Here is a 25,125-nt window from a genome sequence, read left to right as displayed (position 1 = left end):
CCCTCTGTCCTGATAATTCCATCCTCAACCACTCCCCCCACGTCCTAATTTAGCCAGGATATTGCATGCAGACAAGTCCAATTAGTCCAGGTGTTTTTAGCTACAAACCCAGTTCCTGTTCCTGCGCATCCCAAGGAGCACTCATCAACTCCTTAGCCCACAACACTTAGGTATTTGCTCGTGCCCACTTGTGAATCACCTATCAATTGAGAGGGGACACTACTGCATTGTCATGTAACCACTCCCCTCACAAGCCCCTTTAAAAGGCCCATGAAGCAGGGGCTCTCACTCTGTTTCTAGCCAAGTGCTTTCATTACTCTGGCACCTTGACTCTTAGCTGACCCAGGACAGGTAATCCCCTGAGCATGGTCCCTGTGTACTGCTTAGATGGGACAATGGAGATAATAATGTTGTTTCTGGTTTGTGTGCTGTCAGGAGTTCCAGGAGAGGTGAGGGCTGGCAGGAGTGGAATGTGGGCAGAGAAGTCAGGGAAAGGTGAATGTCAAGCTTTGTAAGTGTGTCCAAACTGTTCTTCGTTGCATGTCTCTTAGGATAGCTTATATTGTTGGGGAAACTGGGACATAGGTCTTCAGCTTAATGGATGGACTTAAGGATAATGACCATTTGCTCCTGTTTGGATTATGATTGGTTGGATTACCGTATGGACTTGTGATTTGCTATTGTGCCTAGTATCACCAAGCTTGGTTAATAAAGACTCCTTAATAAACTTCAGACATGTCTGGTGTGAACTCGCTCGCACCCTGCAACAACAGTTGCTTTATGATAGAGTTTCTTCTGTGTAAAGCTTTGTAGGTGACCAGTACTGAATGGTTAGACTTCTGTTCTGTGTCCCTGAGCACATTGCCTCACACCTGGGAGATCTGTTTTCGTTTTGGTGGGAGAGGAGGCAGGGGGACTGCACAGTTGGTATTTACTGGGATGACCAGGTAAGCCTCTACTGCATTGTCCTTGGGCCTCCTGGGAAGCGAGCCAAGTGCCTTTTGTCTGCTCCTTGCTTCTCCTTGTTGTTCCGGGTTGTCATCATTTTCAGAAGTCCAAGCGAAGTTTCAGCCTATCTCACAGCCCATCGTAGGGACTGTGAGTTCTGAACCTTGGTCCTGCTGCATTTTGGAAATGACTCTTTTTGTACACTGACTTAGAAGTTCTTGAGAAGCAGACGAGGGGATAGGAGAGATTAAATGACAGTCTACTCCATTAGATGAATGGCTTTGAGAAACTCTGAATAAAGCTAGGAGTTATGGACAGAAATGTAGGAGATAAAGCCATCAGGCAGCTCAGCCGACGCAGGACAAAGAGTGGTGGCCGGCCGGTCTATTTGCTTTTTACCTTGTTAACAGTGAAGAGCAAAACGTGAAGCCGTATCATCTATGCGCATGTGCTGGAACAGGGGAAAGCAAGCAGGAAGGAGGAGACTTTGAAGATGCAGTGCAGCAGCCATGAGAACATTCCAGACATGGGCATTCACAATGGGCTGCGAAGCAGCATGGCTTTGAGAAATTGGAAGGGGTGGTTCATTTCTTGTTCAACTTTGAACAATTTTTTGTAAAATTTGTTTTCTTGGAAAATCAGATACACAGAGAGAAGGAGAGATAGAGAGGAAGATCTCCTGTTTGCTGACTTACTTCCCAAATGACCGCAACAGGTCCGGAGCTTAGCCAATCTGAAACCAGGAGCCAGGAGCTTCTTCTGGATCTCCCACATGGGTGCAGGGTCCCGAGGCTTTGGGCTATCCTCAACTGCTTTCCCAGGTCACTAGCAGGGAGTCAGATGGAAAGTAGGGCTGCCAGGATATGAACTAGTGCCCATATGGGATCCCAGCAAGGCAAGGACTTTAGCCACTGTGCTACCACTCTGGGCTCTCAGTTTTGAACATTTTAAAGTGTGCATGAGCGGCAACATTTTGTGGTGAAATCATTTAAAAAGGAGAGAGACAAATGGAATACATAAATTCTACAACGGCATAAAGAAAAAAATGAAATTAGAGAAAAACTTTAATTCACAAGACAGAAAAGGAAATAGAAACATAGAAAAATTATATAAGTGATGTTAAAATTCTGCAAGAAATATTTCCATAATGCACGTATGCATGTCTGGGGTGGTAACTGGTCTATTGAAAGGCGTGGATTTTCAAAAACAAAAACAAAACCTAGCAATGTGTTCTTTCAAGAGCTATGCCACAAACATAATAAAGGTTGAAAGTAAAAATGAGGACCCGTGCAGTGGCGAGGCAGGCTAATCCTCAGATTGTGGTGCTGGCGTCCCACATGTGTGCCTTTTGTAGTCCTGGGTGCTCCATTTCTTCTTTTTTCTTTTTATTATTATTATCATATTATCATTTTATGATACAGTTGCATAGACCTTGGGATTTCCCCCACCCCCTACCCTAACTCCCCCCTAAACACTGAGTTTTTGTTATTGTGGAAGAATTTTATTTCATTTTCAAAGACAAAGGAAAGCTTTGCTGGGTACATTATTCTGGGCTGACAGGTTTTTTGTTTTTGTTTTTGTTTTTGTTTTCTTTTAGAATCTGGAATGTCACTCCATTCTGTTCTGGCCTGTAGAGTTTCCTATGAGAGGTCTCCTGGGACTTTAAGTGGCATTCATTTTATATGTCAGTTGATTTTTTTTTCACATGCACATTTGAGGATCTTTTTCTTATGTTCGATTGATGAGAGCTTAATTATCATGTGTCGTGGTGAAGCTTGCTTTTGCTCAACCCTGATGGAAATTCTGTTCCCCTCCGGATGTTGTTTCACAATTTTTTTCCAGACTAGGGAAGTTTTCTTTTATTATTTCATTAAATACATTTGTAAACCCAGCTTCTCTTTCTGTTCTTTCTGAAACTTCCATAACTCTTATAGTTGACCTTGTAATAGTGTCTCTTAGTTCTTAATTTTTTTAGCTTAACTCGGCTCTGCTTCCAGGTTTTTGTTTTTCCCCCTAGTGATAGGAAATATATTCTAATTCTGAGATTCTTTCTTCTACTTCCTTCATTCTATTACTGAGACTTTTGACTGAATTTTAAATTTACTCTATTGCTTCCTTCGTTTCCAAGAATTTGGCTTGATTTTGTTTCAGTGTTGCTATTTCCTGTGAGTTATAGTGCTTGAATTCCTGTATGTGCTTCTCTTTGTTGACAAGAAGCTTTTAAACCAGCGTTTTGAATTCTGTATCCCCCATTTTCTCAATGTCTTCCTCAGTGAACTCTGAGGTTGGCAAAGGCCTTTGGTGCTTTGCAGGGGAGTCTTCAGTAATATTCATTGTGCCTCTGTCTCTTCTTTTGCTCTTGGTCATCGTACTTCTGGTTTGTAGATTCGCAGATTCTCCTTAAGGCAGGTTTCTAAGCTGTGTCACCCACAGGTCTGCAATTCAATTTTACTTATTCTGGTTAGTACTTGGTTCTTTGTTTATAGTCACTAAGCCACTGCCTCCAGTGAGTTTCAGATCTGGGCTCTTATGTTAGGTTTCCACCATGGTCTCAGCAGTCCCAGCTCCTGGCTCACCACTCTCCACCTCCTGTGATCTGTGTTGCTGCACTGTTGTCGTAATGTGCAGTATTTCTCTCAGTTCTGCTTCGTGCAGTTCACAGGATGATAGGGCACGCACAGCTCACTGTTGTTCCTGCAGTCTTAGAGCCTTAGCCACACTGTACAAAATAGCTCCTGATGTGAAACTGATGGAGTTCCTGATCTGCTGGCCTTTAGTTCTGTGAGCTACTCAGACCTATTTTGGGTGGAACCTGTAGGCTGCCATGTCATTGCAATTCACTGGGCCCAAAATGAGTTTGCTTCCAGCTTAGTGCATGTGCAGTCCTGTCCCATAACCATTGCCGCCCCACACAAGATAAACCTGATTCGGCTTTGGTGGGTAGACTGGGCTGTGAAATCCATCCTGTTCCTGCACCACCTGTTTGGGATCTGCTGCTGTGTCTCTGCTGCTAATCAAATCAAACAAACCAGCAGGACTGGCAGTTCTTTGTCTGGGTTCACCTCATGAGTTCCTGATAAATGCCCCTTCTCACCTGGCTGCTGGTGGAGTTCAGCCACTTGCTGAATGCCACTGGCTCATCGGGTTACTGCAGCACCACACCGCTGTCTCCATGGCTTTCCTGTGTCCATCCTTCTCCAGGTGCCCCTGTGCCATCAGTCCGTTGTCTCCTATTTCCTGGAATGTGTCCTTTCTCCTTCACCCTTGGCTAATGTTTGCCCGTCTGTTTAAATGTTTCCTCCCTGTATTCTGCTGGATGCTCCATTTCTGACGCTCTCCCAGCTAGTGGCAAAGCAGCAGAGGATGGTCCAAAGTCTTGGGCACCTGCACCTGTGTGGTAGACCTGGAAGAGGCTCCTAGCTCCTGACTTTAGACTTTCCCAGCCCTGGCCAGTGATTTGGGGAGTAAACCAGTGGATAGAAGATTTCTTCTTTCTTTCTTTCTTTCTCTCTCTCTCCCTCTCTTTTACTCTTTCAAGTACTAAATAAACAAATCTTTTTTTTTCTATATATTTTTTTTTATTATTTAACTTCATTAATTACATTGTATTATGTGACACAGTTACATAGATACTTGGGTTCTCCCACCCCTCCCCAAACCCTCCCACCATGGTGGATTCCTCCACCTTGTTGCCTAACCACAGCTCAAGTTCAGTTGAGATTCCCCCATTGCAAGCATATACCAAACATAGAGTCCAGTATCTTATTGTCCAGTCAAGTTCAATGGCTTCTTAGGTATACCCTCTCTGGTCTGAAGACAGAGCTAGCAGAGTATCATCCCAGTCAATTGAAAGCTCCAACATACCATCAGCAAAAATTTACATCATTATGGAATTAATTGACATAGTAATGAGTAACCAATATGTTAAAAGTAAATGCGAGTTCCCAGCCACCTTCTGTGACCACCTCACCTATACTTCAATTTAGTTTATACACAACATATAACATTCAAAACATAACATGTTATACATAACATCATATCATCTTAAATTAAGGCAAACATGTGGTATTTAACCTTTTGTGATTGGCTCATTTCCCTTAGCATTATGGTTTCCAGTTTGGCCCATTTGGCCACAAAGAACTGCATTTTGTTTTTTTTAATAGCTGAGTAGTATTCCATGGAGTAGATGAACCATAGCTTTCTTATCCAATCCTCTGTTGATGGGCATTTTGGTTGCTTCCATGTTTTTGCAATTACAAATCTTTTAAAAAGGAAGTGAAGAGGTATCAAAGATAGGCTAAGCTGACCTTGAAGGAGAAAGAACGTTGGCAGAATAACATGGTGTTAGTATTAGACAAAACAGTAAAGAATGCCTTGGGGGGGGAGGAGATTTATTAAAAACACCAAACATGCAATTTTACACTTTCGTGAGTCTAAATAGCTGCAAAGTCTATGAAGAAACAGTGAATCAAGTCGGAGGTAAACATTGATTTTTCTGTCTTCAAAAGGGAACTTTCAGTACATACCAGTTACTGTCAAATCTACCAGATAGAAAATTAAAAGCAATGAAGTAATTTGAAGAGCATGATGAGCAGAGTTGATGCGATTGATTGCTGTCTACAGAATTCTGCAGCTTAGAGATGTTCTTCAAACAAAACATGGAATATTTTTAAGAAGTTGATCATACAATGGATTAAAAAGGGAAGGATCCAAAAACTTTGACTTTCTGACCACAGATTTATGAAGTGAGAAATCAGTAACCAAAATATATATGACCTTAATGTATTGGGAAATTTAAAAAAGGTATTTTGATAATCCATAAGTTAAAGAAGAAGTTGTAATGAAAATAACAGCTTTACATTCTTAGGAAGAAAGTTGTAGGAAATGAGGGGACCAAGTGCTCAAGTTAATTTAGAAAGAGAAAAATGAATAAATTGAAGAATACAAAGGCAGGAACAGAAATGAAGGAAATAGTACGGGATAGACAGCCCACAAGGCCAAGGCTTTGTAAAATCCAACAAGGAGACGTGTGGTAAGAACAAGTGAGAATGAAAAAAAGGACAGGTGCAAGTAACCGCCATTGCGAGTGAAAGTCTTCCATTAAGGATACAGAGGCGTGCGGAAGGTTGACACGACGCTAGATGTATGATAAGTTGGATGTCATGGGCAAATTAAAAAAACAACTCATATACAGATATACTGACTTAATGAAAGAATTTGGTTCTTAATGAAGAAACAATAGACATATTCCCTTTAAGGAGTAAGACATCCTACAATCGGGTGGAATGCATTTAGCATGGTGTTTACCTAAAAGATGGCAGAAAGCAGTCATATTTTTATATTTGAACGACACACAAAATATGAATTTTTTATCATTTGTTAAAACATTTATTTTCTTTTATTGTAAAGGCAAATATACACAGAGGAAGATCTTCTATTTGATTGTTCACTGCCCAATTGGCCACAATGGCCAGAGCTGCACCAATCCGAGGAGCTTCTTCCGGGTCTCCCTGGCGGGTGCAGGGTCCCAAGGCAATAGGCCTTCCTCAGCTGCTTTCCCAGGCCGCAAACAGCAAACTGGATGGGAAGTGGAGCTGCCGAGACATGAACTGGCACCCATATGGAATCCCAGTGCATGCAAGACGAGGACTTTAGCTGCTAGGCTATAGAGCTGGGCCCAATATTTGAGTTTTTAAAGGCATGATTTACAGTAGCACAAAAATGAAAAACTTAGAAATACATCAAGCAAAAATATAAAAAGTGTGTGTACAGAAAAGTATGAAAATGTTATTGGAGACATTCAGTAAAGACCTAAATAAATGGAAAGGACATCTTGTATTCACTGACTCAGGCAGACTCAGTGTAGCAAAGATAACTTTTCCACTTTAAATTTGACTTTTCTATTAAAAGTCCTGAAAGGAATTTTTTGAAGGACTTGAGAATTTTAACAACATAATTGTAAAATATGAAAGAGCAGTAAAGTAAACCGAGAAAAGTCAAGAGATAACTTAAGAAATTGGGGGATTTATGTGTCCATGTGTCAAGACTTAAATCTTCCAGTGGAAGCAATTAAGGGTAGAAGCAGAGGTAGGCAGTCCATTGGAAGAACATGGCGCAGGACCCTGAGACACGCGTGTGGAGCATGTGTGTGGAACTGTGCTGTGCAGTGGAGCTGACATAGCTGGTGCAGTACGGAGGGACCGTGCTGCACGTGGGGCTGGGGCTGTTGGCCAGCCACACTGGCTGATCCGTGTCAGGTGAAATAGGCAAGACAAGATGTTGGAACAAAATGCAACATGTGAGAGAATACTTTTAGGACTTTTACATGTACTTTACTTGCAGATCATTAGCATTGATGAACCACTGGAAAGAAATAAGAACAAGTAGGCATTTTACAGAAGTGGCCATAGGCGTGGTCAGTGAACTTAAAGAGTTATTCAGGAAATCTCACAAATGCAAATTAAAGCTATAGAGAAATCGCATGATCTGAAGGGCTGACCACAGGAGTCTGATGAGACATAGAGAAGGGATTGGCCGACTGTGGGTCCAGGACTGTGCCTGGTTCGGGTGGAACTGAGTAGAACCAAGCCCACTGCCTCAGGCTTAGCAACTTGAAGGCTGCAGCTGGGGCAGAGCAGCCTGGGTATCAGAGACACCTGCACACCTACACACTGCAGCAGTGCTGAGGCGAGCAGAACCAAACTGCAGCTTGTGGAGGTGGAGCAGAAGGAAGTGAGTCCTGCAGAATTGAAGCTAGTGATCTCTGGCTTGGTGGGACACCTGGTTCTTTTCAGGAGGCAGTTCAGCCAAACGTCGAGTTATCTGCTGCAGTTGAAGAGGGCACATAGCCTCTGCAGGTGCAGTGGGGACACTCTGACCCAGTAAAGCCGCTCTTTCTGGGGCAGCTGAGTAACCAGTTCCTGAAAAGCAGATGAAGCTATGCCTGTTGACGCAGCCAAGGCCTGGCTCTTCCGGGCAAGCACAGTCAACTGCCCATGACCTTCAGCCATCGAAAGCATACGGCCAGCAGCTGGAGTCAGTGACATCAAGTGATAGCAGAATCAGCACGAGGAAGTGAAAATTTAAAAATCCTCAAGAGACTGCAATACGAAGACAGGTTCGTGACAGTTTGGACCTTCAAGTTTAGTTATCTTCATAAAGAATGAGAGGTACGATGGGGTGAAGGCAAGGAGGCATGGCTGTGTTTGCCTCCTGTAAAGCAGAGCTGAGGCTTAAAAAGTAAGCTGAATTTCCTAAAGCTGCTTAACCAATTAAAGCCATGTGTTTACATACCGTATCACTCAGTTTGGGAACCTGGTTTGAACAATTCCAAGCTAAGATGTTATTTTAGGGACATTCTTAGATATTTAAGTGAGGACTGGGATTCTTATCATATTCACACATTTTACTGATAATTGGTAGTGGTTAGAAATGCAATAGCTTTATAATGATATGGAAAAGGTTTTCATTGATCATTTTGAAAGAGATGAAGTGTTAGGGTGTTTGTAAGTTGTCTCAAAAGAACCAAGATAAAAGAGATGAAGCGAACAGGAGAAAATCACAAGTCAAGGGGGCACATTAAGCAGAGTGATTGAATGTGGAAATGGGGAGAAAGAAAAGAATTGGTCAGGGAGTAGAAATAGGGATTGCAGTGGCCAGAGATTGAGGGGAAGAAAATCAGGATCAAGTTTGTAGTAAGAAGTGTTCCTGGACAGAGAGCTTCATGTGTCTGGATTCAGACCGAGTGCCCTGTGCACAGCCAAGAATGCCCACCCTTGCAGAGTTCTTGGAATTCCCATTGGGACCAAGCACCCAGCCCAGCCCTCAGCCCTACCTACACTGTGGATCTCTCACTCCTTTCCTGGCCCCATGCTGAAGGAGGTGGGTGCAGGGGCCTTGGCAAGGCAAGGGGGAGAGGACCAGGCAAGGGAGATGTGTTGTCTGGGATACAGGGGTCACTTGGTTCCTGCAAGCCACCAGTGTGCCCTGGGTCTTCCAGGATCTCAAACTCTACATGGCAATTCTCAGTGTCCACACTCAGGGGGTGACATCAATGAGAAGTGATGATCCAAGAGTTCCTGTCTTGGTGTGTGTCACTTCTATCCAGACAGGCATCCGTGGAGATGGTCCCCACACACCCATGGGAGGCAGTGCAGGACAAAAATCGAGTCCCCTTGGTTGTGCCCTTGGATGCTGCTTCTAAGGGCTCTCTGCGTTTCTGAGCCTCGCTAATCCACGGAAAGAAGACGTGATGTGTACTCAGGTGTCTGAAGAGGAGAGAGTGCCATCTGTGTGCAGCACCTGCCGCAGGGAGGGAAGCCAGCCCTGCTCTGCAGAGCACAGCTCCTAGGTGGGGCAGGCGAGTGTCCTATGCATGAATTCAGGGGCCCTTTGGGTGCTGGTCAGCTGAGCCCTGGCTCCACGGGAGGCATTCCAACCAGGTAGGTGCTTTGGATTGTGTCAGGAAACACTCTGAGTACGAAGTCCAGTCCTGACCTCAGGATAGCTCTGCACAAACCCAGGTGGAGGCACTCGGCACTCCTGGGGGGCCAATCGTGGATTGTAGGGCTTGTGTAAATAGTGTGGCCTTTATTCATAATCATTTGGAAAATGAAAGCACAGTTTGTCTCCCAGACAGGTTCACTTCCTATTGTTAATTCCCGTGGATTTGAAAGTTGATTTGGGTCTGTGAATTTGCTTGCATAATTATACTCTGATAGCTTTTCATTACACATAATGCGATTTTAATGGAATTAATGTTCTGTATCAACAGATCCATTGTTTTTATTGTTGTGCAAAGAGGAGACTTCTGAAAGAAGAAAATAGAAGTGGTTTGCCAGTGGTGGATATGTGTTCTGTTTTGCCAGCAGCAAGCAGTACCTGCATTTTCTTTCCCACCTTGGATTGAGGGGGAGGGATTGAGCAGAGGCCTGTGAGCACACTGGCATGGCAGCCGGAATTCATGCCTGAAACCTCTGTCTCTTCACTTCTTTTCCATCAGAGCAGTGGCACACAGAGTGCCTCTCAGAACTGCACCTGGCTGGCACCTCCCTGCTACCACATACACCCTGTGGGTCAGCCTCCCTCAGTGGCCTCGGCTCCCATCTCAGCGTTGGCATTCACCTTCCTTGCCCCCATTCTCAGACCATTGGTTATTGGGAATCCAGAGACCAGCTGGGTCTGTGGTGGGTCCCCTGACTCTGGAGGTGCAAGTATTGGGGTTCTCCAGTCTGTCTCTCACTCGCTTGATACAAGGGTGCCTCGGAGGGAATCAGTGCACATTTGACCTGCATGTGCCTTCTTGCCTTACATGGCAGAACCAGCTCTCTTTAGGCTTTAGCTACTGTTTCTGCCTGTTACAAAACACAGAAAATAAAAGAAACACAGGGAGGATGCCAAATCTCACTGTCAGAGAACACAGTGCTGGGTGGGTTTTGTTTGTCTGTCCACGTGTTTTGGTGTCCCTAGTTTCTTAGGCAACAGAAGGGAAGTTCACCTCCCAGCCCCTTTCGGTGGCTGGCTTTCCCCTTGCAGCTCTTTCTTTCATTTAGAGTGCACATCTCTATGTGGCATTTAGTGTTCTTCCGTAATATGATTTAATAGCAGCTGTTGGGGGCGGGGGGATCCAGCAAATATACACAGCTTCCTCCTGCTGAACACCTAAGTCATTTTGAGTTTTCAAAAATGACAAATAGCTCTTTGGTTAATACAGGAAGTTCTTAGAAGTGGCATGGGAGTATCAAATGGTATGCATAGCTTAAAATAGGCACAATGTACTACGCATCCAGAGTAAAGATTAATGTTACAGAAAAGTATGAGTTCCCCTCCTCCCTAATTCGGTTTCTCGTTGTCAGCTGTCTCATGCGTCCTTCTGAAGAGAGACCTGCATACAGAACCAGCTTCCATCCGTTCCTTTGTGTTTGCACAAAAGGGGATTTTTTTTTATGCGTGTGAATTACTTGTCTTTGAGATCATTCCATATTGTAAACACTTCTCCCTCAAACTTCAGAGTATATATTAGTGGTGAGACTATTTAACTGTTGTTTGCTACCCACTGGTTCATGTGTTTGCAGTAAATGTTCTTATATAAGTGGCTTAGTCTATTTCTGGTAGCATAGCCAAGAGCTAAATCATCCTAGTGAAAATGACATGCACGCTTCTTAATTTTAAGAGATATTATGAAATTGCTCCCCAGTGGCAAGTGCATTCAGTTATACCAGCACAGTGATGCCGGAGAAGGCCCTTTGTCCCTCTGTGCCCTTTGCCACTGTTGGGCTTTCTAAGAACTTCACCCAGATGTCAAGTCTGATTGATGAGACTATTGATCTTGTTGTTTTGATGTACTTTTACAATATATTTAAGCCTCCTGTTGTATGTTTGATGACTATGAAAATGTGGGGACATCCTATTCATAGCATTTAGGTGTTTTTGCCACTGGAGTTGTTTTTTCATTAATTCATATGAACTCTTTGTAAACTAAGATAAATCAGGTTTTTTTTCCCCCTGTGGCATGTATTCAATGCATTTTTTTTCTCACTTGCAATTTGTCTTTGATTTGATGGTTGGTTTTTAAACCATAAGTATGTCTGTGGGGAGTGAGGGCACATACCTCGCTTTCTCCTCTGGCTTTACAGGCTGGCTGGCTGGCTGCCCCTGGGCCGTGGGGTTGGGTCTGCCTTTGGTTCTGCCCCAGGTTGAGGCTCAAAGGCTGCTGGGATGAGAAGGAGGACGAGAGGGCCCATGTGGGCATCTGAAGGCCCTGGGAGTTGGCGTGTACCACTTCCTCCAACCCGGCCCAGTCAGTCCCTTGGCCATGCTCAAGGTCAGGGCATCATCACAGGCCGAGGACACAGACTTGTCCTTCTGATTCACACAGGTGCAACTGGCAACCGAGACTCCGTGTACCAACTACCAGTGTTTTGAAGATATAAGTGCTTGAAAGTTTGAAATTTGTTCATCTTTTCCATTAGGACTCCTTATTCCGTTCCGTCTTGACATCTTCTTTCTTTTCACAGTTGTGTGAAGTATTTCTCCCATTTTCATTGAGAACATTCATATCTTAATTCATGATTTGTTGTTTGAGTCCTCTGAACTTTATCTTATTGGCAAGACTGGGATAGAGATTAAAGTTTGTTTCAAGTGGCTACCGTTTCATTTTTTGGTGCATATATTTTCTTTTTCCCTTTTTAACATTTTAGTTAGAATTGCAGAGAACATTTGGAGTTTGCATCCTTTTATTCGGAAAAAAAAACAAACAAACACTCCCCTACACCCACAGCTAATACTACAAATCTCTTTAGTTCCACAGGAGATATTTCAGATTTTCTTGATCTTGTTTCACTCGTCTTGCCAGGTCTGTTTATTGTATGACATCCAAGCTATTTGCTTGTGGCTCCAAATGGAATCTTCCATCTTGTTCCCTTTGCTAATTGACTTGCTTGCATAGGGATGAGAAAGCTGTTGTTTGGCCATTTAAGAGTTCATGTCAACCTGCTGTTTCCACGGAACCACGGACAGGTGCCTCAAACGCTTCCTGCTTTCGTTTCTCATCTCTGCGTGGAAATAAGAATCACGCAGGATCAGAAGTGTTCAAAGTGCGGAAGCTTAGCAGGTGACTCCTGGTCAGTGCCCACTACCTGGGACTGTCAGCATTTCTCAGGGTATCCATTCACAGTGTCTTTTCGCTTAGTTCCCTTATGATTTCTAGTGAGGGAATCTGTGCTCCTACTCTCCCTCGAGAGTTCTAACTTTTCTTTCTTTTTGTTCAGTTTTTATTACCTTGCTGCTTTCATTTTCTGCTGCTCACACATGGCTGCAGGCTGGCAGCTTAGCACAATACAAGTGTATTACCTTGGCATTTCTAGGGGCTGGGAGTCGGGGAGTGTCTGAAACAGCTCCTGTGTTGAGAGTCTGAAGCTGAAATCCAGGGAGGCCAGTACTGCCTCACTGGGGGGCAGTCCGCTTCCAGGCTCCCTAGGGTGCTGGCAGTGACTCGGGCCCTGTTTTCTTGCAAGCTTGGCCCCACTCGCACAGCTTTGATTCCAGTGACCTGCAGGGTTTGCTTGATTAGGTGTGGTCCATCTGGGAGAATCTCTCCTTTGTTGCTCTCAGCTGCCGGCTCTGTGCTTGTGCTGCTGGATCAGTCATTACTGTGTAGAAACACCGGAGGCTGCCTCGCTTTATAAAGAAATGACCTGTGCTTTAGCTTGCGCTCCTAAGGAGCCAAGCAACCCAGTGCAAGCTTTGGCAGGAGCCCCCTTGTGGCTGCGTCCCATCATGCTGTTGTGGTGGGAGCACACGTGCTGTTGCTGTTCGCTCTTGGTTTCTCCACTCCTTTGAAATCTGTCAGGATTCTATCCTGGGGACTCCCTCGTAACAGAAACATCTGATCATTTTCCAGAGACCTCCCTCCTCTGAACACTGTAGTCTGTGACATGTCCACCTTCTCAGTACCACTAGCAGGTGTTGAAGATGAGTTGGAGGGAAGAAGTCACATTTGGGCACAGCCGCTGCGTGAGGATGACCTGGCCCATGATAGAACATGTGCATGGGGGGATCTGTAGGATTGTGGTGGCGCCGACGTCTGCTGTAGCCCTCACAGTGGCCAGAGCACAGTCACGGCTTAGCAGTGGCGCTGTTGTAGGCATGCCAGTCAGGTAAGTAGAACATAGAGCTACCGACAGCCTGGAATACTTGATAATGACCTAAATGACCATGTGAACAATTTGCATATGGGTTATACAGTTTATCCTTACATGTACTAAAATAGAAAGCAAAACATTTCCTGTACAATTGTATGATATCCTGGTAGCAGCAGCCTCATCTGGCTCGTGTCTATCATGTCTCAAGGCTACTTCATTTTCTCTTGTGTTTGATTCAGTCTCATGCTGTGCGTTCCTTATGGCCCGAGGAGCAAACATAACCTGATAAGGAAACAACCTCACCAAAACCAGGGTCCCACCCACCCGAAGGTGAGGTACTCCTACAGGTCAAGTACCCCAAGGAGTGTGGATCTTGAGGGCTCCCATAGGATTCAGCATACCCCACTAGTGTTTTCAGAATACTTTTCAATATGATCGGAGCTCATGAGTATCTTTGATTTTTTTAAAGACTTTAAAAAGATGTATTATTAAGTTAAAATTTTATTTGAAAAGCAGAGAGAGACAGAGATCTCTAAATGCCTGCAACAGCTGATGCTGGACCAGGTGGAAGCCAGGAGCCTGGAACTTCACTGGGATCCCCTACATCGGTGCCAGGCACCCAAGTGTTGAGCCATAACCTGTTGCCTCCCAGGCTGTGCATTAACAGGGAGCTGGAACTGGAAGTGGAGCAGAAACTGGGAGTCATCCAGAATGACTGGAGGCATTCCAGAATGGGGTGTGGGCTTACCCTGTGGCATCTTTGTTGTGCCAGGCACACACCCCTGACTTGTCTTATTGAACTGACAGTTATTTTTCATGAAAAACTGGAGATTGAGTTTTAGCCAATGCTGTTATGCATCCACTGAATGATACTGTTTTTTCACTTTTGTTGTATTAGTGTGATTAATTCACATACGGCTCCGTATGGGACCTGCTTCATTCCTCCCAGAAATCGCACGTGTTGGTCTTCATGCTTTCAAATGCACTGTTCCATTCTGGTTTCCAACGATGTGTTTAAAAATGGCACAGCTCCATTTAAAAGCCATTGGTCTGCTTCCTCTTGTGGTGTTTGACAGGTATGGAATTGTGCCGACCTTTGGCACATGCCCTTTATTTGCTGTGTGCAGCTCAGGCAGCTTCGGGAATTGCTGCTCTTTGTCGTTTTTAGGAGGATCTGCCTGTAGCTTTCTGGCTACGTTCCTCATTTCTTGGTGTTTCATCTTGGGAGCTCCATTGCAGTCCTTTATACTTTCCTGGAAAATCGTCGCTGGCATTCCGGGCCTGGGGCCCCCTTGGAAAGCGAGTACTCTCATTGAGTCTCATCAGCTTTCTGCCAGCTGACAAGGCTGTTGTCCTGAAGCATGGTCTTGCCCTGACTACTAGTAGAAAGGAGTGTCACTCCCGTGGCCATTGCCAGCTGGGATGGCATAGTGGCACCTGGCTTTTTACTTTGCATGAGATTAATGCTTGAAAGATGTTTTCTCAGTTATTTCTTTCTTTTCTTTTCTTTTCTTTCTTTTTTTTTTTTTGTTTGAGAGGTAGGAAGGGAGATGTTGATAGAGAGAAAGTGGTGCCTGATCACTGTTCACTGCCTGAGTACCCCAGCTGGCCCGGGTGAGGCTAAAGCCAGGAGCCAGGAGCTCTGATGTGGGTGACAGGGACCCAGGGGCTTAAACAGTCATCTTCTGTCTTTTAAGGCCTGCATGAACAAGGAGCTGAAGCCTGGTGACTGTCATTAACATGTTTGCTTTCTTGCAGTTCATTCAGAGTGATCTAAGGGACTCTACAACACGCACAAGAGAAAACACACAGGCCAGATGTTGGCTGTGTTAACTTGATTGTAGCAGTCATTTCACAATGAATTGCAGCATTTTGTACATCTTAAATGTATACAAATTTATTTGTCAATCATAGCTCAGGAAAGCTCAGAGGGGTGGGAAATTGAATAAAGGCGTGAATAGAGTTCCTTGAAAAAGAGGACACAAATGGCCAATAAGCACATGAACAGATACCCTGTGTTAGTAACCTTTAGGGAAATGCTAGTTGGAATCGCATGGAGATGGGCCCTGTGTGGTAGCCTAGTGTCTAAAGTCCTCACCTTGAATGCACTGGGATCCTATGTAGACATCGGTTCTAATCCTGGCAGCCGTGCTTCCCATCCAGCACCCTGTTTATTCCCAAAGCCTTGGGACCCTGCACCTGCATGGGAGACCCAGAAGCTCGTGGCTCCTGGCTTCAGATTGGCGCAGGACTGGCCGTTGCGGCCACTTGGGGAGCAAATCATCGGACGGAAGATCTTCCTCTCTGTCTCTCCTCCTCTCTGTATATCTGACTTTGTAATAAAAATAAATAAATCTTTTAAAAAAAGAATGACATGGAGATCCTCCTCACACGCTTTAGGATGGCTATTCTAACTGCAAGAAAGCTGATGGAAAACAACATTGGCAAGGATGTTGAGAAACCACATTCTTGTACATTTTTGTTGGACTGTGCAATGATAACATGACTATGAAAAACTAGTATGAAATCTCAAAAATCATAATTAGAATGGTTGTGTGATTGAACACTTCCACCCAGAGCAGCTGAAAGAAGGAGTGTTAAGTGCTGTCCGCAGGCCTGTGTTCATAGCAGCGTTATTCATGGCAGCCTGCAACTGGAAGCAGTTCACATGCTCACTGATGTATGATGTGTGGTCTGCGTCCGTGGAGTACTACCCAGCCTTGAAAAGGAAGGAACTTCATCACACACTTGCTGCTTGGATTTACTGTGAAGGCATCGTCCTGAATGAAGATCAAACGTGAGGATGGCAGAGTCTGAACGAGAAGCTGTTAGCTCTTGGTTCTCTGGGCCGACTTGGTTGCCGCTCTGTGCAGAGCGCTCAGTGAACCGTGCCTGGGGTCATCGGCTGGGATGCTGAGTATCAGAATCTGGAGCAGCAGCCCCCACCAGGACTCATCCCAGAAAACTGCCGACTGCCTAAACCTGGAACTGAGGAAGGTGGTTATGGAGAAATTCAGCAACCCCGAGACCTGTGTGGATAGGGGAGGGTGCACGCAGAGAGGATGTCTGCCTTTGCAGAGTGGTTGTGGTGAAATCAATGATGATCTGCTGGAGCTTCTGCTCATGGTCAGTGCCTGCCGGGCGACAGCGGTCATCCCATCCTTACTTGCAGCAGGATAGCAAGGCTGTGACCCAGGCTCTGATCTCAGCCATGCTTGTTGCAAACATGCCGTCTGTGGCGTCCCCGTGGACTTACAGATCCAAGACTTCCTTGGTGCTCCAGTGGACAGTCTGTATGCCATATTGTCCCTCCGATGCCGGCGGAGCCAAGAGAGTGACCTGCATTGCAGAGCTTGAATGTGGACTTTGCCTGGATTCACAAAGAGCAGAAGAAGGCCAGTGAGGTGCTCGCATGGTGCATGGTGCTGGTGGGCGATGTGAGGGATCCAATGGCCGTCCTTACAGGTCAAATGGCTGACACGTGGCGTCATCTGATAAACTTTCTCTCCTGGAGCCCCCAGAGTTGATGCCATCTTAACCCATGGAGGCCTTCCTGGTCCAGCCATTTCCTACATCAGTAATGCGTGCTTTGAAGCTGTGGTGGTCACCAGCATACCAGGAGAACAGGATGAAGCCCTGCTGCAAGGTTCGGGAATCCTTGCAGAAGCCATCAGGGGAACCAACAGCGGGATCCGTTTCCTACCTGTGTTCCTCTGTAACAGTAAAACTTCTGAGGTGTTTTTTTTTTTTTTTTTTTTGGAGTAAAAGTCATCCCACCCCTTTAAAAAAAAGATCACATGTTGGACGATTCCACTCACATGAAGCACCCAGGATAGTCAAGCTCACGGATGCGGGGAGTTTAATGGTGGCTGCTGGAGGCTGGAGGAAGCAAATTGAAATATTGGGGTTTCCTGAAGTGTTTTTCCTGGAAAATTTTATGTTAGCATTAGAAAGAGGGAAAAAAGATATCCAAATATCCAATGATGCATTAGCCCCCCTCCTCGACATGCTGAGCTTGGTTTCTTTCCTACTCTCGTGGGTGAGTATTTATTATTCCAGGTAAATTTTTGAACATTGGGATTCTGATAGGGCTTTAACGGAACTGACTTACAAACGTGGAGCAGTTAATACATTTATCATTCATATTCTCTTTGAAGCATGGCATATGAAGGTATTTGAAAAACTGTAGAAAAAGAAATCAAAAGACAGATTCATTGATCCAAGAAGTTTTGGAATTTGTGCATAACAAGTATCTGTACATTTACTAAACCCTTTGCTTTCTGCTCCTCAGTAGAATTTTGTTGGTGTTTTTTTCCCCAAAGATCTGCGTGTATTGAGAAGTTGGACAGTCTTACAGTTTTTCTTTATACTTTTCTTACTTGTATGTGGAAAAGTTAGTGAATTAGAAAAGCTTTGGATGGGAATAGTATTTTTTTCTTGAAGGAAATAGATTAACATTTTATTTCTTTGCAAGTGAAGTCACTTGAGAAATATGCTAGGCTCTAAAAGATCAAATGTATAATTAAAATATATGGAATATTATTTATAAAACTGATTAGGTTTTCTTAAATTTTCTTATTTTGATAATTTAATAAAAAATCAGCAGTGACTTCTATTAAGTTTTTTCTTTTGCATACTTAGGTATCCATTAAAATAGCAGGAAAGGAGGAGGTGTTCCTTCTGATTCTGGCATTGTGGATGTGTAGGTACTCTGAGGGATGCTAAATCCTATAGAACAATGAAATCCCACAGGGGGCATGTTTTCTTAGCATTGCAGATCTTCAAGAGCCACACCTCTCCTGGAGAGGTAAACTGGAGACCAAAGTCAGAATGGGAAATGAGCAGAGTCAGGCAACATATGGCCAGAGCAGGGCGTTGGCCCTGAGCGTGAGCGTCCAGCCCTGCGGCCTCCACCTATGGTTTCCACACTGTGGCATGAGTTGGCACCTCTGAGGATTAGTGTCTCCAGATTTTTTACACTTCCTCATTACTGGCAGAAGGGCACTTGTACAGAGGAAATTCTTTCAACTTAGGTCCACAGGATGTCACTGATTAAGCTCCAGAGACGGAATCACAAGCAAATACTTCCAAGTATGTAAACATCAAGGAAAAGCCCGGCATGAGAGAATCAGCCGCAGCAGCGAAGGATCATCTCACTTGGAATCTAGAACTTGTATTTACTAAATATTTGAAGTCATTATCAGCAGGATCATGAAGATGAACATGCAACAGGAAAATGCATATGGGGAAAAGGAAGAGTAGAGTTTGTCTATATACATGAAATTGTCTAGACAAATGCAAATGTACAGTGAATGACTAACACAGGGCAGAGATAATTAGCAACCTCGAATATATACCTCGAAGAACGTACCCAAAAGGAAATACTGAATGGCATGGCTATGGACAAAGTGTGAGAAAAACTAAGTGATTTGGAGAGTGGGATGTGATGGGTCGCTGTATGGTTCTTGGGTTCTCAGAGAGAATAAAGAAATCATTGACAAGATAGTAGCTAGATGCAAAAGCATGCTGCCTGCAGAGAGGATACTTGGAAGAAAACGGACTCCTGGGTGTATTGGTGGGCAGTTCTGAGTCCCAAAGGCAAGTCTTCTAGCGCGAGGCCAGCATCACCTGTGTTTAGGGCACAGCAGTTAGAAGGGCAGCTGACCCCTGAACTGCAGCAGTGAATGGAATGTTAGTTGCTGAGTGTTCAGAGATGAAGCTGTGATCCCAGCACACGAGCATAAAGACCAACATTTTCATAGAAACAGACTGGGAGAGGTTACCACAAATCTGTGACACTACAGGACTTCTAAACCAGGGGCGGGGCAGACCTTGGGGGAGAGTCATCGAGTGCAGCCTGTGGACCAACTCAGAATCGAGTTTTTAGAAGAATAAAGTAAAACTACATAGGATTGGCAAAGGAAATGAGTTATTTTGAACTGTTTTAAAATCAGATTATTTTTGAAAGTGTCATGAGGAATGTGCTACTTGCTTAGCTCATAAAATAGCAAAATGCGGTAATGGGTTTAGTCACCATCCTCACTTCAGAGTAAACAAGCCCGTAGGAAGGTGCCATCTCGCAGGGAAGGGACAGGACAAATGAGCTGGCTGCACAGAGTAACCTGCAGAAAAGCACCCCGCGCATCATAACGGACCGCAGCATATTTCACTGTTCACCTTCTTCTGGCTTGTGACTCAGGGAGACTTTTTAAATGAGGCTGTCTTTGTCATCCATTCATAGCTTCATTATGCCTTCCAGCCTTCTTTGTCCGGCGTGGGGGAGGTTGGTTGAGTTGAAGAAAGATGGCTTTCCTTGGACATGATGGAAGTATGATGGATGGGTGCAACTCCTCAGAGCTGGGGAAAGTTAGGACCACAAACTGGAAGTGGGAAGTTGGGGAAAAGAGTGTGCCAGGAGGAGGGAGCCGTGGAAAGCGTGGGTATGAGTGTGTTCCCAGAAGTGGACATAGAAGCCAGAAGGCACACACTCCTGGACATGCGTAGGGGATTGGCACCATGGCGTGGTGGCTCAAGCCAGCACCTGTAGTTCTGTCATCTTGTGTGGGTGCTGGTTCAGAGCCCTGGCTACTTAAGATCCTATCCAGCTTCCTGTTAATGAGTCTGGGAAAGCAGAAGAGGATGGCCCAGATATTTGGGCTCCTGTACCCACGTAGGAGACCTGGATGAACCTCCTGGCTCCTGGTGTCAGCATGGCCAAGTGTGGACTTGGTGGATGAACCAATGAATGGAAGATCTCTCTCTATATATGTATATAACTGTACCTTTCAAGTAGATAAATCTTAAGTTTTAAAAAAGAAAGATGTAGAAAGAAAAGAAACTGGAAGCAGAGCGAAGCAGAGGTCAGCCCAGACCTGCAGTCCGGAGCACTTGGGACATGCTGGTCAGCAGACCTCTGATTCCCTCCAGTTCTGCAGCGGCTGTTCTTTCTCTGGACAGCCCACTGCACAGCCCTATTGATGGCAGGCAGGTGTCATGGCAACGACTAGCACGTCTGCCACATCTGGTCATTTACTTGGCTTTCAAGTCTGCATTCTAGGACTTGCTGAAATGTTGTCTTTCCATTCACCTTTGAACCCGATTTGACAATTAGAAAAGAGTTCTTGATTTTTTAGGTAGGAGAGAACATTGTAGCATCTGGAGGATAGAATTTAGAGAGCCAATTGAATTCCAGCCCTGCATGGCTGGACCAAGGCGCCCATCTGAGGAGGAAGGCCTTGGGTTCCCAGAAGCCATCACTTCCTCCTGGTAGCCCAGTTCCCCTCCCATCATTCCTGCAGCAGGAAGCTCTGTCTCATTTTTGAGCTGACCTCTCACCTCTCGGGCGTGTTGGAGAAGTGGAGAGAGGAGGGCCAGTGAGCATCCTTGTAGTGGCTCCTGGAGCCTGACAGGTCAAGTCCCGCCTCTGAACAGAGGCTCCTTTCCCATTCCTCCTGGCCATCCTTTCACAGCGGCTTCATTGGCTCTTCCTTCTGACCTAGGTGCTCCCTGGGGAGGAGTGGCTCTGGGTCTCCTCCCCAGTCCAGCAGGTGTCCTGGGAGAGGAGGCACCCAGCCTCAGGATGAAAAGCCACCTGCTTTCTGGCATGGCCCCAGCCTTCCCTCCTTAGGGGGCTGACTCCAGCATTTCTTATTTTTTTTTTACTTTATTTATTTATTTTTTATTATATATATTTTTTATTAATTATTTCGCATTATGTGACAGTTTCATAGGCTCTGGGAGTCCCCCCATACTTCCCCCTGCCCCCCCCCGGTGGATTCCTCCACCTTGATGCAGTATTACAGTTCAAATTCAATCAAGATTCCTTCTTTGCAAACAAATACCAAGCGTAGAGTCCAGCTACTTATTGTCCAGATGGGTTGACAGTTTCTTGGGGAGACCATTTCTGGTCTGAAGTTAGAGCTGGCAGAATATCATCACAGTCGATTAAGAGTCCCAATATAACATCAACAGCAATTTGCAATATTATGGAATTGACATGGTTTTGAGTAACCAGTATGTTAAAAAAAAAAAACAAAAAAAAAACAAACAACCAAAAAAATAGAAACAAAACAAAAACAAAACAAAGCAAAACAAAAAAAACCAAGTCCTAACCACAACCTATGATTAGCTCATTGACATTTCACTTTTAGTTTATATACAGGACCAGCTGCTATATACCTTAAAATGGCTATAAGGTACCATTCAGCTGTCTCGTGTCTATTTCATCTTAGTATTTAGCCATTTGTTGTGTTGAAGTAAAATTTTGCTGATCTTGGCAGATTTTAGGATAATCTAGACTGGCTTGTAACTCTAACAAGACATTTGTCGACGTTTAAGGTGCAGAACATTTTTTTTTTGAGGGGGGAGTGCAGGAAAATCCTCAACACCATGGTGAGGAGTAACTAATCTTTGTGTCCCACCCAGTGAGGCATGAGCCAATCCACGCCAGCTCTTTCCTGTCAGATTTCAAGCTCTACTTTCTGTTGTTTGCCTATTTATTTTAGTTTTTTTTTTTTTTTTTAGTTTGTATGATTGTTTGTTTGCTATGAGGGGTTTTTGGAGCGGTCCCGATGGTCATTGCGAGGGAGGGCGGGGGTCCAGAGGTGGAGCCAGGCTCGGACCAGAGAAAGCTCTCCTCCCTGGTCCCGAAGGACATTTACTGTTCTTCTGTTTCTGCAGACCGCTCAGGGCTTCTGTTTGTCTTTCCGATGACGTTGGTTTCTGCGCGGTAGTGTTTGGACTTCTTCCATCCCCTGCGGAAGCTCCGGTTGGGGGTGGGTGACCTCAGAGTACTCGGCCTCCGAGGGCATCCAATTCCCTGTGGCCTCCTTGGCAGTTGGGATATAGTTCTTGTTGCTCGTATTAATAGTTTGTGGTGAAGGTCTGGGAGTCTTGATGTTGGGATCCAAGCTTCCTCCTTACCACCTGCTCCACTCCTCCAGCATTTCTTATTGGAGAGCCATGGCAGTCTGTTCTTTGTGGAAACTATAACCCCAGGATGCCATTGGATGTAGTAATGTGTTAGCTTGTGCTCCTATAACAAAGATGTATAACCTGAGTGGTGTAAGCAACAGATTTTTTTCTTTGCAGTTCTGGAGGATGGAGAGCCCAAGGTCTAGTAGGGTCTCATGTGGCTGGTGGCTTCTGGCGAGGGCTCCCTTCCAAGCTCGCAGACAGCTATCCTCTTTCAGCATGGGCTCTGGGCCTTTCCTTGGTACATACACATGGGAGGGAGAGAAGTCCCCCCCCCCCCCATGGCAGTGCTAATCCCATGAAGAGGCCAGCGGGGAGTGGGGTGGTCAGGCAAGTAAAACGAGTAGGCCAGAGCCCTGGCATAGGAGACAGAGAGGGACAAGCAAATGGAGGCAGGTCACAAGGCCATACTGGCCCTGCCTTGCAGCCAGCTGGCCCGCACAGTGCAAGGATTACAGAGTGGTGGCGTACTTGATTGAAATTAAGAAGAGTTGGAGGTGGCAAGGGGAATTCCGTTAGTAATGTTGAGCATGAGCTGATGCAGGCAGTTCTAGAAAGATCTTCATGTGGGAAACGACATGGAATCTGACTGTAAAATGGTGGTGGGGTGGGGGGCACGATGCCTGCCCAGGGGAATGGTGGGGCCTCAGAGGGGCTGTCTTAGAGTATAGAAGGCAGGCAAGAGAGGTTTTATTTGCTGGGGGATGTGCGAATGAGGCTCTGCTGTGGAGAGGCGTGAGGATGTTAGTCAAGGACGTCTCCAGGGAAGGAAGGCTGGGCAGTAGCAACCAGAGAGGATATCTGGGGGCTGGGAAATGGCTGCAAATTGGGTTTGTCAACTGTGTTTGGGGGATGTGTGTGCACTGAATGGAGCCTGTTGGGTCTACCCACTGTTGTTGAAGGGGAATCTGTGGCCCAGGGGACTTTGCAGGTCTATGGGTCTGGCCAGTCCCTTGGGAATCCCGGGAAAAAACACAGCCAAGCCCTCCCAGCCAGGCTGCTGACCCGTGCCCAGTGTCCAGTGTTTGTGATGCAGCCTCACAGGAGGCCTCCTACCCAGACATCTTCCTGCTGCTGGGGAGTCTGAACCAAGGGCCTCCCTGGATGCGTGGGATATGGCTGGTGAAGAAGAGGGAATGGCCTTGCAATTTGGGCTTGAGCAACCAGGAGGAAGGAATACTCCATGGAAGATAGAGATTACAAGAGCTGGAAGGATCTGGGAGCTGAAGGCTGCAGATCCCTTTTTGGATGTGTTGAAATGGAGGGCAGCAAGCATCAGGTGCATAGTCATGTAGAAAGTGTCACTCAGGGCCAGCCTGTGAGCTGGAGCTTACCACAATGACAGCGAGTTCCAGGAGCCCTAAGAGAGCCCACCAAGCCTCTGGGAAGGGAGACGAGGAGACCAGCAGGTGCGGGTCTTGCACATAGGGACCAAAGGAGGGGTGGAGGGGCCTGCAGGGAGGCCGAGAAGAGCAGCCCCCTGGGGTAGCAGGTGCGTGAGAGCTGCAGAAGCCAGGAGGGGAAGTGGCGCTGTAGAATATGGGGTCAGTCCTGCCTCAGCAAGGTGGGGACCGCACTTGGTTGCCTTCCATGGTCTTTCACCTGACCTTGTGAAAAGCATCTCTCCTCAGGAGAGAGTGAAGGAATAAAGCCAGATGGCAGGGGTAGCATGGGGAGTGGCCATGTTCCTTGGACTGGTGCATCTTTCTAGACACCAGGAGACTGCTTTCTAGATGCTCAGAGTCCTTGTCTGCTAGGGTGGGCAGGGCATGGGCTCTGGAAGCTACCTGGGGAGGCAGTGAGGCCGGGAGGTGGACCCAGGGCTGCGTGAGGATTGCTCTAAGGGACAGAAGACATGGCAGGTCCATGAACCAAGGCCAGTAGTGAGCATCTGGGACGGCCCACGGCAGGCAGGACCCGAGGCATCAAGGCCTAGGGCACTGCAGCTGAGGGTGTAGACAGTCCCAGCACTTCACCTGACAACACTGCTTGTTGAGGAAGTGGAATATAGTTCTGTGAGGGCTGATGAGGGGGAGGCACAGCCCCAGGACCTGCCCGGCAACAGCAGGTAGCACTAGCCGTGCCTTTCTGCTAGTCTCTGTCACAGCAAGTAGCTCAGGGATTGAAGTGGAGTCAGCGGCCTGCTGGCAGGTCATCCAGAAAGCCCATCGCTCTGCTGCCCACAGCAGCTCCTGAAGCCACCATCTCATGGAGCTTCAGTGGCTGCAGGCCCCGTGAGCCCCGCTGGGGCATGTGCGCTGGGCTCTGCATGTCCTCTGTGCTCAGAGTGAAGCTGGTCATTCCTGAAATGCCCCCCGAAGTGTCTCACCTCTGGCACCTCTGTCCTTGCAGGTGCTGCTCTCGGGGCTCATTGGTGTTGTCTCCTGGAAGAGGCCTCTCTCCCTTGTGGTAAGTCACGCCTGGCTCTCCAGGTGGGCCCGGGGCAGGGCCGTGCCTGCAGCTTACCCACAGCACCAAGTGCTCCCCGCTTACCGTACATCATCTGTGTTGTCCTTCTGAGCGTCCTCCATTGGCGTTTCCGGCAGTGGTTGTATCACCTCCT

The 25,125-nt window shown here is 46.0% G+C and overlaps 1 protein-coding gene and 1 pseudogene across 3 annotated transcripts in view; both read left to right on the top strand.

The window, feature by feature from the left end:
- Window positions 1-25,125, top strand: part of ENTREP2 (endosomal transmembrane epsin interactor 2) — a 336,201-nt gene that overhangs the window by 134,417 nt on the left and 176,659 nt on the right. For all 3 annotated transcript variants that reach the window (XM_058666544.1, XM_058666543.1, XM_012929205.3), the window contains exon 2: window positions 24,915-24,971. In XM_058666544.1, the coding sequence (XP_058522527.1) occupies window positions 24,915-24,971 (57 nt within the window). The remainder of the gene's footprint in view (window positions 1-24,914; window positions 24,972-25,125) is intronic.
- LOC118759243 (ribose-phosphate pyrophosphokinase 1-like) lies at window positions 16,500-22,708 on the top strand (annotated as a pseudogene).

The sequence above is a fragment of the Ochotona princeps genome, chromosome 6 (genome assembly GCF_030435755.1).
Source record: "Ochotona princeps isolate mOchPri1 chromosome 6, mOchPri1.hap1, whole genome shotgun sequence".
Classification (NCBI taxonomy): Eukaryota; Metazoa; Chordata; class Mammalia; order Lagomorpha; family Ochotonidae; genus Ochotona; species Ochotona princeps.
Note: the sequence above shows the minus strand (reverse complement) of the source record. Positions and strands in the feature narration are given on the sequence as shown.